Source organism: Gavialis gangeticus, unplaced genomic scaffold, assembly GCF_001723915.1.
Source record: "Gavialis gangeticus isolate Ggan-Ray unplaced genomic scaffold, GavGan_comp1, whole genome shotgun sequence".
In the NCBI taxonomy this organism is placed as follows: domain Eukaryota; kingdom Metazoa; phylum Chordata; order Crocodylia; family Gavialidae; genus Gavialis; species Gavialis gangeticus.
In genome coordinates, this window is record NW_017729028.1 from 28,794,344 (window position 1) to 28,807,204 (window position 12,861).

Here is a 12,861-nt window from a genome sequence, read left to right on the forward strand (position 1 = left end):
GAGGGGGGCCCAGCAGGGAGGTGGCTGTTCTGGTTCCTACTTAGGAAGACAGAGGCAAAGAAATCGTTAAACACGTTAGCTTTGTCGTCTGGTGTGACGACCAAATTTCCCAGCGCATCCTGCAAGGGCCCCACATTACCCGGGACCTTCTTTTTACTCACTATGTATTTAAAAAAGGACTTCTTATTGTCCTTAATCTGGGAAGCTAGTCCCAGTTCCATCTCTGCCTTTCAAATGCATCTCACAGCATCCTGCACAAGAAGAACTCTTAAAAGGAATAAAATAAAACAAACAGGCAGCCAGAGGGTGAGAGTAAAATCCTGTTCTAGTTCAAAACTAGAGGGAAAATGAGTGGCCAATTTTTAACACTGAAAGGGGCACTCTGCTGCTAACCTAAGGATTGGTACATGGATTGAAACCAAATAAAGACCTAAACATAGTCTACGCTGAGATGCAGACGAGTACAGATGAGAACATTCTTAAGCAATTCAAGAGGTTGGAACAACAAAGGTCCTAGAAGGCCTGGTGAATGGACCCGATGTGAATGAATCCAGCCTTGACACAGTGCGAGGAGACTGGTGTTGAAGGGCATTTGCATTCCACATTTACATTACTGGATCCAAAGTTACCTGCGGCTACTCAGGACAGAGACCTAAGCATTGTTGTGGACTCAGCACCTGCCCAGTGCAAAGCAACACCCAGAAAACAAAAGAAAAGAAGTGTTAAGATGTACAAGGCAAAGAACAGGAACTAATGACACAGTATTAGAGCGCTGTTCAGTTCAAGCCATATACGTATCTAAAAAGTAGGCTGACTGGACATACTTCAATAAGCAGATGGAGAGGAGATATGGTGGAGAAATGTGAAATCATGATGGGCGTGGAATAAGTACATGGGCACATTTATTGCCCATCTCAGAGAAGGAAAACAGGTAATGAAATGGAAGAAGTGTTTTAAAAGAGCAAACTCTCTGCATGATGAATAAGCCACCTGCAACACTTGCTACCACACGAGACGCCAATTTACCACAACACACAAAACCAGATTAGTGAATAATTGGGATTACCTTGGCTGGGATGATGTGGTTGAAGATGGCCCTGCTTTGAGCAGGGGATTGGACTAGCTGTGACCTCCTGAGGTCCCTTCTAATTTTCTGTGACTCTAAAGATACTTAATATTGTGGATAAAAGCCCCTCATCTAAAGGGAGTGAGCCCTTCTGCCTTAAGCATGAGGCAACCACTGAAGTTATTCCCTCAATATCCAGCAGAGGATTTGCTGAAACTTCCTGAAGTCACCTGTACTGGCTCCAGCTGGGCAGGAGGCCAGCCTCATGTGGGACAGGAAACTACAGCAACTCCTCACCCCAGCAGTGTTCTTGGCAAGCAGCACTTGACTACTTTACTAGTCTATCACAGTTCCTACTGCCCAGAACAGCAGGCTCTTTGACCAAACCGACAATACTGAAAGCGTATTATTTTAGTGCTTTAAAGTATATAATGCATGAGGGGAAAGCATGTCCCATCTACTCTGAAAGGCAGCCCACATCACCAGCACCCTCCTAGGACATTCTCGGAAGACCACCTTCCCTTGCAAGTGGCCCAAACCTCCAAGCCTGATGCACGTGCATAGTTAAAAATACACTAAAGTTGTAGTGTTTTTACCTGAGATTCAATGAGGTAGCCAGCCTCCTTCCCCTGGTCAAGGCCAGTCTTTACAACCTAGCCAAAGAGACACATGAAGGCTGTTTAGTTCTATACAACAGTATTCCTGTTATAACAAAACAATGCATGAAGAGTCAACAGGATGTCAGCCTCCCTCTCCCAACTCCCCCAACCCTATTCTGTGCGATACCCTTTAAAGCCTTGGGCTTCTGTTCCATGTTTTCCAAGGAAGATTTCACTCTAAAAGGCCAGAAGAATTACAAAGCAGACCTCAACCATAGCTTCTGCTGGGACTGAGACCCAGAGTTTCCCGACTACAGGGCTGTGCACATCTGCTCAAGGTCAGCTCAGTCACTATATCTGGGATTACGAAGGAATTTTACCCCATGGGCAGATTGGTGTAGACTAGACTGCAGGGATTTTGCCTTCCTTTGTAGCACGGGACGTGGTCCTCTGTCTTGGATCTCTCAAATGCATTTTAACAACTCTTGCAGCAGCAGAATGCTGCCCTCCATTGACCTCCTACTCTGCCTGTGGCAGGTTGGGGTGTCATGTCCTGTAGTTGTGCAAATGGCTGACTAGTTTTAGTAATAAGTCAGACAAGGATTTGTACTGAATTGTATGGATAGGGATGACCCTGCCTCAGGCAGTGGGGTCAACTAGATGACCTCTGGAGGTCCCTTCCAGCCCCACTGCTCTATGATTCTAAATCTGCCAGTTTAATCAGAGAAGCAGCTTCAGATAATGGAATTGTTTCTGTAGGGTGGAACTTAATGTGGGGTTTCAGGTGTTTGCTGCCAATTGGCCAGCAGGTGGAGCTGAAAGGTTTGCATCCAAGAGTAATTCAGAAGTTAGCAACCTCTTGAACAATTTCCATTTGAAAAGTTTTAAAAGATTTACTTGTAGGGAACTTTTCCAAATAGTCTGAGCTGCTTGGGAATCTAACTTGCCATGGCCTTCTGCAGAGCTAGTCATTGGATAGTACTGTCCTACTGGTGTGGCATTGTTTAAGAAAAAAGCCCCCTTCTAATCAAGTTAAACTAAAGGCAATTCAGAAATCTTGTATTTAGCCTCCTGCTTTCCAGGCTGGTTCCTGTAGCAGCTATTATTGTATCTTATGCTTGATTTGGAATTTGTTTCCTTTTGGAAGCTACTTTAATCCCAGCAAACCTGCAGTACACAGCCTGGGTTGGTCAGCCTGGAGGTTAAGTGTTTAGAGGTGTGGCCATTTTAATTCTTGAAGCAACGGCTGTTTTAGGTGCAAGGGGAGACCCATCTGCCCTTGGCAGAAGCTATGTTCTTGTAGGCCCAGTCTCAGGTACCAGAAGTGACGTGGGCCTCAATGTGCTGGTTACCTCGATGATTTTCAGGGGTGCGGGATAGAGACCTTTGGTCTGCTTCTGCACTCTCTTCTCCACCGTCTTGTAGATCTGTTGTCTCACAAATGGAATCGAGAAGGCGAAGTCTGTCACTTCTGTAAGACGGCACAAGGCAACACCCTTCAGAAGCCCAGCCTTCACAGGGCTGCCTAGCTAGCTGAATGGCATGAATGCTACAGCTCTCACTGATGTTCCCAACAGAGGGGGAGCTGCTCATCTGAAACACAATTAGCTGTAGCTGGCACTGGAGCGATTGGCACACAGGGCACTTAGAGCAGAACTTTCTTACAATCCACTCCACTGTGATAAATCTCATTTAAGGCCAAAGCCTGCTTCTATTGAAACCAATGGCAGAGCTCCAATTCGCTTCAATGGGGCAGGATTTCATGCCTCACAGGATATAATGCTTTCCTCCACTCTGCCAGAGGATTGTGTTAGAAGTAGGTAACCAAGGCCCAGATCCAAAGCAACAGTGGCAGGGCAAAGCTGCTTGTTCCCACGCTTAATTATGCACCCGATGCCTGAGATGGAATTCCTAAACCTGTGGGCCTACAATTTAAACAGTGAGAACTCAGCCTGGAGTAGGATTCATGACAGCTGATGCCCAGACTGGGGGGTGCCAGAGTGACCCAAATCCCATTTCACCTATTAGGCATCTAAGTGCTACTTTGACCCTACAGCCAAAACAGGCTCAGGCTGGAATGTCTGAATTATCTCTTCCCCAGACTTGGGCACATACAGAACTGGCATTTCACAGGCCCAAGCCACCACTTGGGCTTCACCACACTAGGCACCCCTTTGTGTAGTGAGCAACTGGTTTGTTCTGGTCTTTAAGACACAGTCGGTAGTGATGGGGACTCCCTTAGCCTAACACAAAGTAGCTAGTAGTTAGAGCATGCACCCACCCAAGATGCAAGTGATCTTGATTCAAACTCCCTTCTCAGTTTGAGGGAGTCCAATGTCGACCCCCCAGGACTGCCAGGGGTGGGCAAGGCTGGACTGAGCCACCCTCCATGTTTAAAGCTGGGCTATAGCAGCAGGGAGCAACCCCAAGAGATGAAGCGTCTACTCCCCAGTTCCAGTCCCTGCCAGGCACTGTATACAATGATTCTAACATCGGGTGCTCAATACCAGCCCACTGGGCTGCCTTTGAGCCCAGAAATTTGCCAGTGGGGGAATAGTGGCACCACTCCCCTGCTGCCATATTTCCAACCCTCATGTGCTGAGATCAGGCCCCAGGTGGGCCTGCCTCGCATGCTAGATTCAGCCCACAGACTGCATCTGACCCATGGACCAACTTGGCACCACTCATCTGGTCTGCAGAGCAAAAACACTGGGCCCCACTGCTCTAAAGCAGCATACCTATCCAGTGTGCGAAGCAGGTTTCCCACTTTTTGGGCATATGCTTTAACCACTAGGCTGATATGTAAGAGGCAACCGCTCTCCCTGCCCCAAACTGTAGTTTGAATGGAGGTAGCTCCGAGTCCAAGACTCAGTGACATCAGGTATTTTTAAACATGGTCTAAGCACACAGAGCAGATCAGGCTCTACTAATGGCTTGGCTACATTTGTCACTCCCAACCTCTGACTCCTAACCACATGGTGCTGTGGATTTGTGCTGCCACCATGTATGTGCAGTACCCAAACTGCAAGACCCCACATAGCTTTTCTGGCAAAAGGGCAGGCACCTAGTGGGTCTAGATGTGATGGGTTATAATCAAGATGCCTGAGAGCTGGTATCCTGGACTCCAGTACCTGAGTTTGGTCAAAGTCCCCTTTGAGGTACCCAAGTTGCTTGTTACCTTCACCCTAAGTGCTTTTCTAAACAGGACCATAGCAGGATGGGACCTATATTTCCTCTTTGCTCAATGTGAGTATAGTGTGCACGTGAGCCCATGTCTCTGGAAGGCAAAGCTGAATCGACTTGCTACAACGCACTGAAGATGAGCTCAGGGCTTTGATACTTACTCTGAACTAGCCCTTTTTGCTTTTTAAGAGAGACAGTCTTATTAGCTAGTCCTCTGGCAAAGTCAATAGCGACCTCCTCCAGGTACTCGATTGTTCGTTCTTCTGGGCTTTTTATACCAGGCCCTGTGGGCAGAGAGGATAGGGTCTTAGGGTGGATATAGCAGAGTAACACATGGTAGGCAGATTTCTATTGGGAAGGAACAGCTCTCTCCCTACTGGGAGAACCCAATGGACACATCCATTGCTGTTCCCGACTGCTCTGTTCCAGCCTGCAGGGTTACTGGAAAGAGAAGTCAAGGGCAGAAGGGCTGAGTAAGTTGCTTTACAGAAGGCTTTAAACAGAAATTTAACTCCAGCACTAGGGCACCAACACAGACACATCGGCATCAACAATGGGCATATTACCCGTTATTCAGAACTCAAATCTCAGTGTGGCTTTTGGTAGCTGGGTCTGACAGGCTTGTTCTCCTAGAAGAGTGATTCTCAAGACTCGAGGTACCTCTCAAAATGCAGCAATATCCCATTTAAAAACCTGCTGCATTTATTTGATTCCAAGATGAGGCCCTGTCCCCCTCCTATTTGACACAGAGGAAAAAGACCTCATTTTGGAACTGAGTATGGGAAAGAAGGGCAGGAGACTGCTGCGGCTCCAGCTCCAGCTCTTACCTGGGGTCAGGTGCAGCTCTAGCTGCAACTGCTCCCTCCTTGTTGGCTCTGCACCCCACCATCTCCTTGCTGCAGCCTTTTCTCCCACATCTTCCACTGCCCCACCTGTAGAGCCTCTGTTCCCTGCCTGCTCCTCCCTGACCCCTGACCCTTGTTTTGGGCCAGCAGGCTCCATCCATGATGCAGCCTGGGGCATGGAGCATGGCCCCAGCCCAGGTGTTGCAGCAGTTCTGGTCTCACCCATCCAGTGACTAACATGGACACTTCCTTCCCAAGAGCTGTCTCTTGCTCTAGTGAGTCTCTTATTCCCTCACCCCGCAAGACTGAAGGGAGACAAAAGCTAAGCGAGGCATGTTTCACTGACTATGGAGTTAAATACCCTGTCAGCAGAGTTCTGGGAATAGGGTTAGTCTCCTTGGGAGTCCCCTGTCACTGGCAGAACAAGAGTGACACAATCATAACTTAGTATTTTCTCTGTGGCCATAGGGGATAGGACTAGAAGTAATGCCTTCAAGCTGCAGCAGAAGAAATTTTGCTTGGAGGCTAAGAGGAACTTTATGACTAGGAGAGTGATCAAGCACTGGGGCAGGCTGTCCAGTGGAATCTCAAATCACTGGACTTTTAAGAGCAGGCTAGACACACATTTGCCTGCAACAGTTTAGTCAAGGATGATCCTGCCTTGAGCAGGGGGTTGGGCTAGATGAGACCACCTGACCAACTTTCCCAAGACCCTATCACTCCACTGTCTCCTGCCAGGACAGATCAAAAGAGAAGTATTGTGTTCATTCCCACTTGCCTGTTCATGGGCAAGGGGCTCATGTAAGCTGTTTAAACCTTAATTAAAAATGCTGTTTCCAGTCCCACTCAAACTGCAGTGATTAAGCTACTGTGTGTTCCATTTGCATCTTAATGTTAAGAAGGAGGAGCCAGTCTCAACTTCCTTCTCATTTATAAGTTGACCTGCTGCTGCTAAGCAAACCATGGTGGTCCCAAGGTTCTGACTTCATGACAGTTTCTTGCTCTGTTGAGTTTCTCTATGGTCACTTTTCAGAATGACACTACATTTGAACAGTGAGCAAGTACCTCTTTGCCATACCGCCAGATCATCTTGGCCTATTGTAAAGGCAGTGAAGAGCTGCTTGCAATCACAGCTCATGAACTATATAAATATATGGAGTTTCCTTACAAACCAAATGATCTGGGCAGTTCTAGCAATGGTCTTGGCTTCCTACGTGTGGAAAACTGTGCCAGTATCCCTTTTCCTGAACAGACTACAACCCAGGTGCCTAAGCAGGTGTAGCTCTAGCTGGAATGCTTCAAAAAACAATTATGGAAAATTTCTAAACAAAAAGGAAGCAGCAGCTAATTGGGGGCAATTCAATTTCTCATGTCCATCTGGCAAGAGGACAGACTTTGGTGATATTTCGGAGAAACTTGTACAGAAAGAACCCCCCACCCCACCCGCCAAACTGCCTTTCTTTAAATAGAATCTGTCTTAGAATTGATCCCACTCCCAAAAACACAAAGGTCTAATCCTGTGCAGACGCTGAGGGTCTCTCTGCCCAGTTCCTGCACTGAGGGAACTTTATTTGGATGCAATGAAAAGCATGACCAATGGGCAGGGACCTACTTAAATTGCTGTTTTGCATTTTTCATGGAAATTGTGAAAAATGGGGATCTTCACAAAAATAGTGTTGACTGCAATCTCCCGTGGAATTGCCCCCCAAAAATGTTTACTGGAATACAAAGATTTAGATTTAAAATGTAATACTTAGATTTATAATATTATGGCAATTTATATGATATTTCCAAGCAATGTGCTATGCAATTATGTGGTTTTTGCCTCTTAGCCAATCAGTGGTGAGGGACAGGGCCTCCACAGCCCCTCTGCTAATCAGCAGCCACAAGCAGGCTGCAAAAAAACCTGTCTCTCACCACAACTTAAGTAGGTCCCTACCAATGGAAGCTACTAGGCTCACTGACATGTTTGACTGCAGCCAGTTTGCAAGACTGAATGCCTGGCAATGCTAGGATTAATGTATCTCCACCACAAAGCCTCAAGTCAGTAACAGATTCATAGATGTAGGGTCGGAAGGGACCTTGTAGATCTACTAGTCCGACCCCCTGCCCTGCGCAGGAGAGAATACTGGGCTCAAATGACCGCAGCTAGGTAGACATCTAGCCCTCTCTTAAAGATCCTCAAGGTAGGAGCCAGCACCACTTCCCTTGGAAGTTGATTCTAGAGTAAGAGCAGTATCTATATGGTATAAATCCAGGCCTTAGGGGACCTCCTGCCTTCAGCAATCACGCTCTCCTTTCAACCAGACAAGGATGCAGGGATTTATCTGACTTCAACTACTCACTAAAGGAGTCCCTGGTCCACCCTGTATTCTACCCTTTGCAATTCACTTGGCTATAAATGGTCAAAGTAAAACATTTCCAGGCCTCCACTACCCAGCTAAATTGCACTGCACAGATCATTCCCTATCCTCGAAGGAGAATTGGCGGGGTGTAACTTGAAGACAATTCTTGTGCCTTTGCATCTGACCTAGTGGGTCCACCAGCTGATCAACCAGCCCCATCTTCTTGGCTCTGTCAGCACGGATGTTTCTCCCAGTCAACATCATGTCAAAGGCAGCAGGAAGCCCCACCTGGAAAGCAGACAGAGGGTGTCAGCACTAGAGACAGTCATGTGGAGGGAAGGGACTGCTGTGGTCTTCACTTACCATCTTTGGCAACCTCTGAGTGCCCCCTGCCCCAGGGAGGAGCCCCAGTAATACTTCAGGTGTGCCCAAGACTGTTTTCTTGTCCTTTGTTGCTATTCTGTATTGGCAGGCGATGGCAACCTGGAAGCAAGAGACAGAGATGTAACAAATACAAGTTGGTTTTTCACTGGCATCTGGTGAAGGAAATGCCAAGAGCTCAACCTGCCTCAGCTCCATAGTTTCATAGTTGGTAGGGTCGGAAGGGACCTGAGCAAATCAAGTCCGACCCCCTGCCACGGGCAGGAAAGAATGCTCGGCTCAAACGACCCCAGCTACGTGACTGTCTAGCCTCCTTCTGAAGACCCCCAAGGTAGGAGCGAGCACCACTTCCCTTGGAAATTGGTTCCAGCTCCTAGCCACCCTGACTGTGAAGTAGTGGCTCCTGATGTCTAGCCTGAATCTACTCTCAGTCAGCTTACAGCCGTTGTTCTCAACTATATTCCATTCTCAAGTTGAACAGTTGTCTGACTCCCTCCAGACTCATTGCTTGCCCGCTCTGGGTTTGAAATGGTTCTTCTATGGTCATCTGGCCAGCTGACCTTGTTCTTCCTGGCTATTTTCAGTTACTGCCATCAGTGCAATCTTATTTGCCTCATGCAGTACATGACAGTGGATCTAGCCCTACACCCACATCATACTCAGATGTTTATCACAATTGGAAAGCTCAGAGCCTGGCCCACCAGTCAGCCCTCAGGTAGGAGAGTCCCTGAGAGCAGTAGCACTTTCACTAAGGAACACAAGGTCTTTGGAGTTTAAAACTCTTCTGCCTAGCGAGTGTCAGGGGATGCAGTCACTCTGGGCATCTGTACAAGTTTGTGCTGCAGCACTGGGCACATGCAGTTGTAACATCAGTGCTGAGAAAATGGCGATGGCGAGTTTTTGAACTAAAACACATTGGAGGTGTTTTAGTTCAAAAGTGCACCGCTGCCATTTTCTGCATGCTCACAAGCCTTTTGCCACGTATACAACTGCATGCAAAGCAGCGCAGTGTGCGTTAGCTTGCGTGCGAAGCAGACTCAATTAATCAAGTCTGCTCCGACACGCTGGATCTCCAGTGCGTTGCGAGACAGAAAGGTATATGTATAAATGCCCTGTGTGATAGTGTTAGACATGCTGTTCGGCGTCATGAAGTTAATACTGCACTCAACAGAAGTGATGCGAGAAGATAGCTACTCAGTCAGGAATTTGGTCAGGTCACTGATACCAGCCTCCTGCACACGCTAATAAGGCTCTTAAAGAAATGCAAGTGGCCAGGACCTGTGTGCCTGAAAGACAGTCCCACAGCAGTGCACTCTTCGGCACAGGACAAGGGCATCAGCTCAGTCCCAACACACAAGGCCACCAAGCAGATAACTGATTCTCAACAGCTTCTAGAATCATAGAAAGTTACAGTTGGAAGGGACCTCAGGAGGTCATTTAGTCCAGTGGTTCTCAGCTTCTTTTGTACCAGGAGCCATTTGTAAACATTGATGGCCAGTCCCAAACCAGTACTCCCTGCGCCCAGGCCCCCAGTGTGTGGGGCAGGGGGCACATGTATGTGGGGCATAGGGGGCCCCAAGCAACCCCTTGAAGGCTGGAACTGACAGCCTGCAAGGGAAAAGCTATGGCTTCCCACGTTTTCCTCCTTTAAAGGAGAATCTATTTTTGAAGTTTGTTCACAACCCTTTCATATATTCTTGCAACCCAGTACCCTCAGCCTCTCCTCTTCCCTGTCCTTTCTAAATACTGGCCAGCCCAGCCCTGTCCCTGCTTGAGAAACCGTCCAATGTTTATGCAAGCAGAAGGAAGAATGTAGCAGATGTTTAATGTGCTGTGACCCCCCCCCCACCATTAGCAGGTACTCAAAGACACACATGGAGCATCAGTCCTGGTAAATCTTTTGAGAAATCCAGCCACATTCTCCAAAATCACCCAGGCTGAAACACTACACATTACCTCTAGTCCTCCTCCCAGGCAGGAACCACTGATGGCAGCAACTATGGGTTTGGGTGACTTCTCCAAATCGGCTAGCATCTTCTGTCCTTCCTGAGACAGCTGGCTCACTTCCTGAGAGGTTCTGCAGGCTTCAATCATGCTGCAACGAGGCAGAAAGACCCATAAAAGCTTTGCAAGAAGGTCAAGAAAGCTTCAGCAAACCGCTTACTTCCCCACTGCCCAAAACATTATTAGCTGCCAGGCAGCACTGTTTACTTCTGCAGGGTCTGCAGAGCAGTGAAGGACATTTGCCTTTTGTGCAAGACACTTCCCAAACCTTGCTGGGGAGAGGGCTCACAAACAACCTTGCATACACTGCCTGCTGTATTGCTAGGGCCTGGGGAAGATAGAGGGGAGTGCAGGACAGTGCTTTCAGGAGCACGTGACCAGAGGGCTGCCCCTCCATGCTCATCCAATTAGACTCCATTAGCCAAAGCCTTTCATTTGGGGGTGGTAGGGCCTGCTGGCCAGGAACTAAACAGCTGGATCTGAGTGCCAAGACCAAGGAAAGCTTTGTACTTTCAGCTGTTCTCGTCAAAGATAGTCAGGTCATTCCATCAGCTCTGGCCTCTTCCCTCCACAGCACACATCATATTAAACCTCTCATCTCAGGTTCTGACAGAGACCCACGTTTCTGAATAGCTGAGACGACCTTGCCAGGTAGGGAAAGGCCTGGCTAGAGAGTTCTTGAAACAGTTCCCCACAAAAGGGGGAAAAACAGGAAATTCTGTGGTCTAGAAATACGCCTCCCAGATTACTGAGAGGGCCAGGCATGATAACCTTAGAGCAGGCTGCATTCAGCAGGCAGCAAGTCAGCATACACTGATGGCCTTGCAGTCACTAAGCCACAGTCAAGACGTGTCGACATGCTGGTGTGGGCATATCTGCATTGCAGACTGCCACATACCCCAGGGCCAATTTAATTTGTGTGGAGAGCTGAAAGCAGCTGTTCTTCTGGGACGTATAAGCCAAATGTGTCCTTGTCACCAAGAAGGCTAACAGCACCCTGGGCTGCATTGGTAGCAGTGTTGCCAGCAGGTTGAGGGCAGCGATTCTTCCCCTCTATTCAGCACCGGGGAGGCCACATCTGGAGTCCTGTGTCCAGTTTTGGGCCCCCCACTACAGAAAGGATGTGGACACATTGGAGAGTCCATCAAAGGGCAAAGGAAATGGTTGGGAGGCTGGGGTATAGGACTTGTGAGGACAGGCTGAGGGAACTAGGGGCCATGCTTTTCTTGACCTACAGCTTACAAATAGGGATGAATTGGTGGGGGATGTAGAAGTGGATAGCAAGCTGGGCACCAGTGACCATGAGATTATTGAGTTCAGGATCCTGACAAAAGGAAGGATGGAGAGCGGCAGTGTATGGACCCTGGACTTCAGAAAAGCAGACTTTGACTCTGTTAGGGAACTGATGGGCAGGATTGCCTGGGAGGACAGCCTGAGGAGGAAAAAATCCAGGAGAACTGGTTGTATTTTAAAGACATCTTACTGAGACCATAGGAACGAACCATCCCGATGTGCAGGATGAATTGCAAATGTGGCAAGTGACCAGCTTGGCTTAGCAGAGAATTCTTTGGTGAGCTTAAACAAAACAGAAGCTTACAAGAAGTGGAAGCCTGGACAAACGACCAGGGAGGAGTATAAGAGCATTGCCCAGGCATGTAGGGATGAAATCAGGAAGGACAAAGTGCAACTGGAGTTGCAGCTAGCAAGGGACATGAAGGGTAACAAGAAGGGTTTCTACAAGCACATTAGCAACACGAGGAAAAACAGGGAAAAAGTGTGGGTCCCTAACTGAATGGCGAAGGCAACCTTGTGACCGAGGATGAGGAAAAAGTTGAAGTGCTCGATGCCTTTTTTACCTCGGTCTTCACAAGCAAGGTCAGCTCCCATACTGCACCGGGCAGCACAGTTTGGGGAGGAGGTGAGCAGCCCTCAGTAGTGAAAGAACAGGTTAGGGACTATTTAGTTTCATAGTTTCTAGGGTCGGAAGGGACCCAAGTAGATCATCTAGTCCAACCGCCTGCCATGGCAGGAAAGAGTACTGGGGTGTACATCTAACCTCCTCTTAAAAAACCCCAGGGTAGGAGCCAGCACCACTTCTCTTGGAAGTTGGTCCCAGATCCTAGCTGCCCTGACCGTGAAGTCGCGCCTCCTAATATCTAGCCTAAATCTACCCTCTGCCAGCTTGTGACCGTTATTCCTGGTCGCTCCTGGCAGTGCTCGGGGGAACAGGGACTTCCCCAGTGCCTGCTGATCCCCCCTGACTAGTTTGTAACAGGCCACTAGATCCCTCCTCAGCCTTCTCTTGTGGAGGCTGAACAGGTTCAGGTCCCATAGCCTCTCCTCATAGGGCCTGCCCTGCTGTCCCCTGATCATGTGAGTGGCCTCCTCTGGACCCTCTCCATGTTGTCCACATCCCTCTTGAAGTGTGGCACCCAGAA

At 48.3% G+C, this 12,861-nt stretch overlaps 1 protein-coding gene across 1 annotated transcript in view; it reads right to left on the bottom strand.

Annotated features, from left to right (window-relative positions):
- HADHA (hydroxyacyl-CoA dehydrogenase/3-ketoacyl-CoA thiolase/enoyl-CoA hydratase (trifunctional protein), alpha subunit) overlaps positions 1–12,861 on the bottom strand; it is a gene marked incomplete at its 5' end in the record, with an annotated part of 43,497 nt that overhangs the window by 22,019 nt on the left and 8,617 nt on the right. Inside the window, 6 exons of the mRNA XM_019520683.1 lie at positions 1,663–1,719; positions 3,018–3,136; positions 5,010–5,132; positions 8,224–8,326; positions 8,402–8,521; positions 10,376–10,514. Of these exons, the coding sequence (XP_019376228.1) occupies positions 1,663–1,719; positions 3,018–3,136; positions 5,010–5,132; positions 8,224–8,326; positions 8,402–8,521; positions 10,376–10,514 (661 nt within the window). The remainder of the gene's footprint in view (positions 1–1,662; positions 1,720–3,017; positions 3,137–5,009; positions 5,133–8,223; positions 8,327–8,401; positions 8,522–10,375; positions 10,515–12,861) is intronic.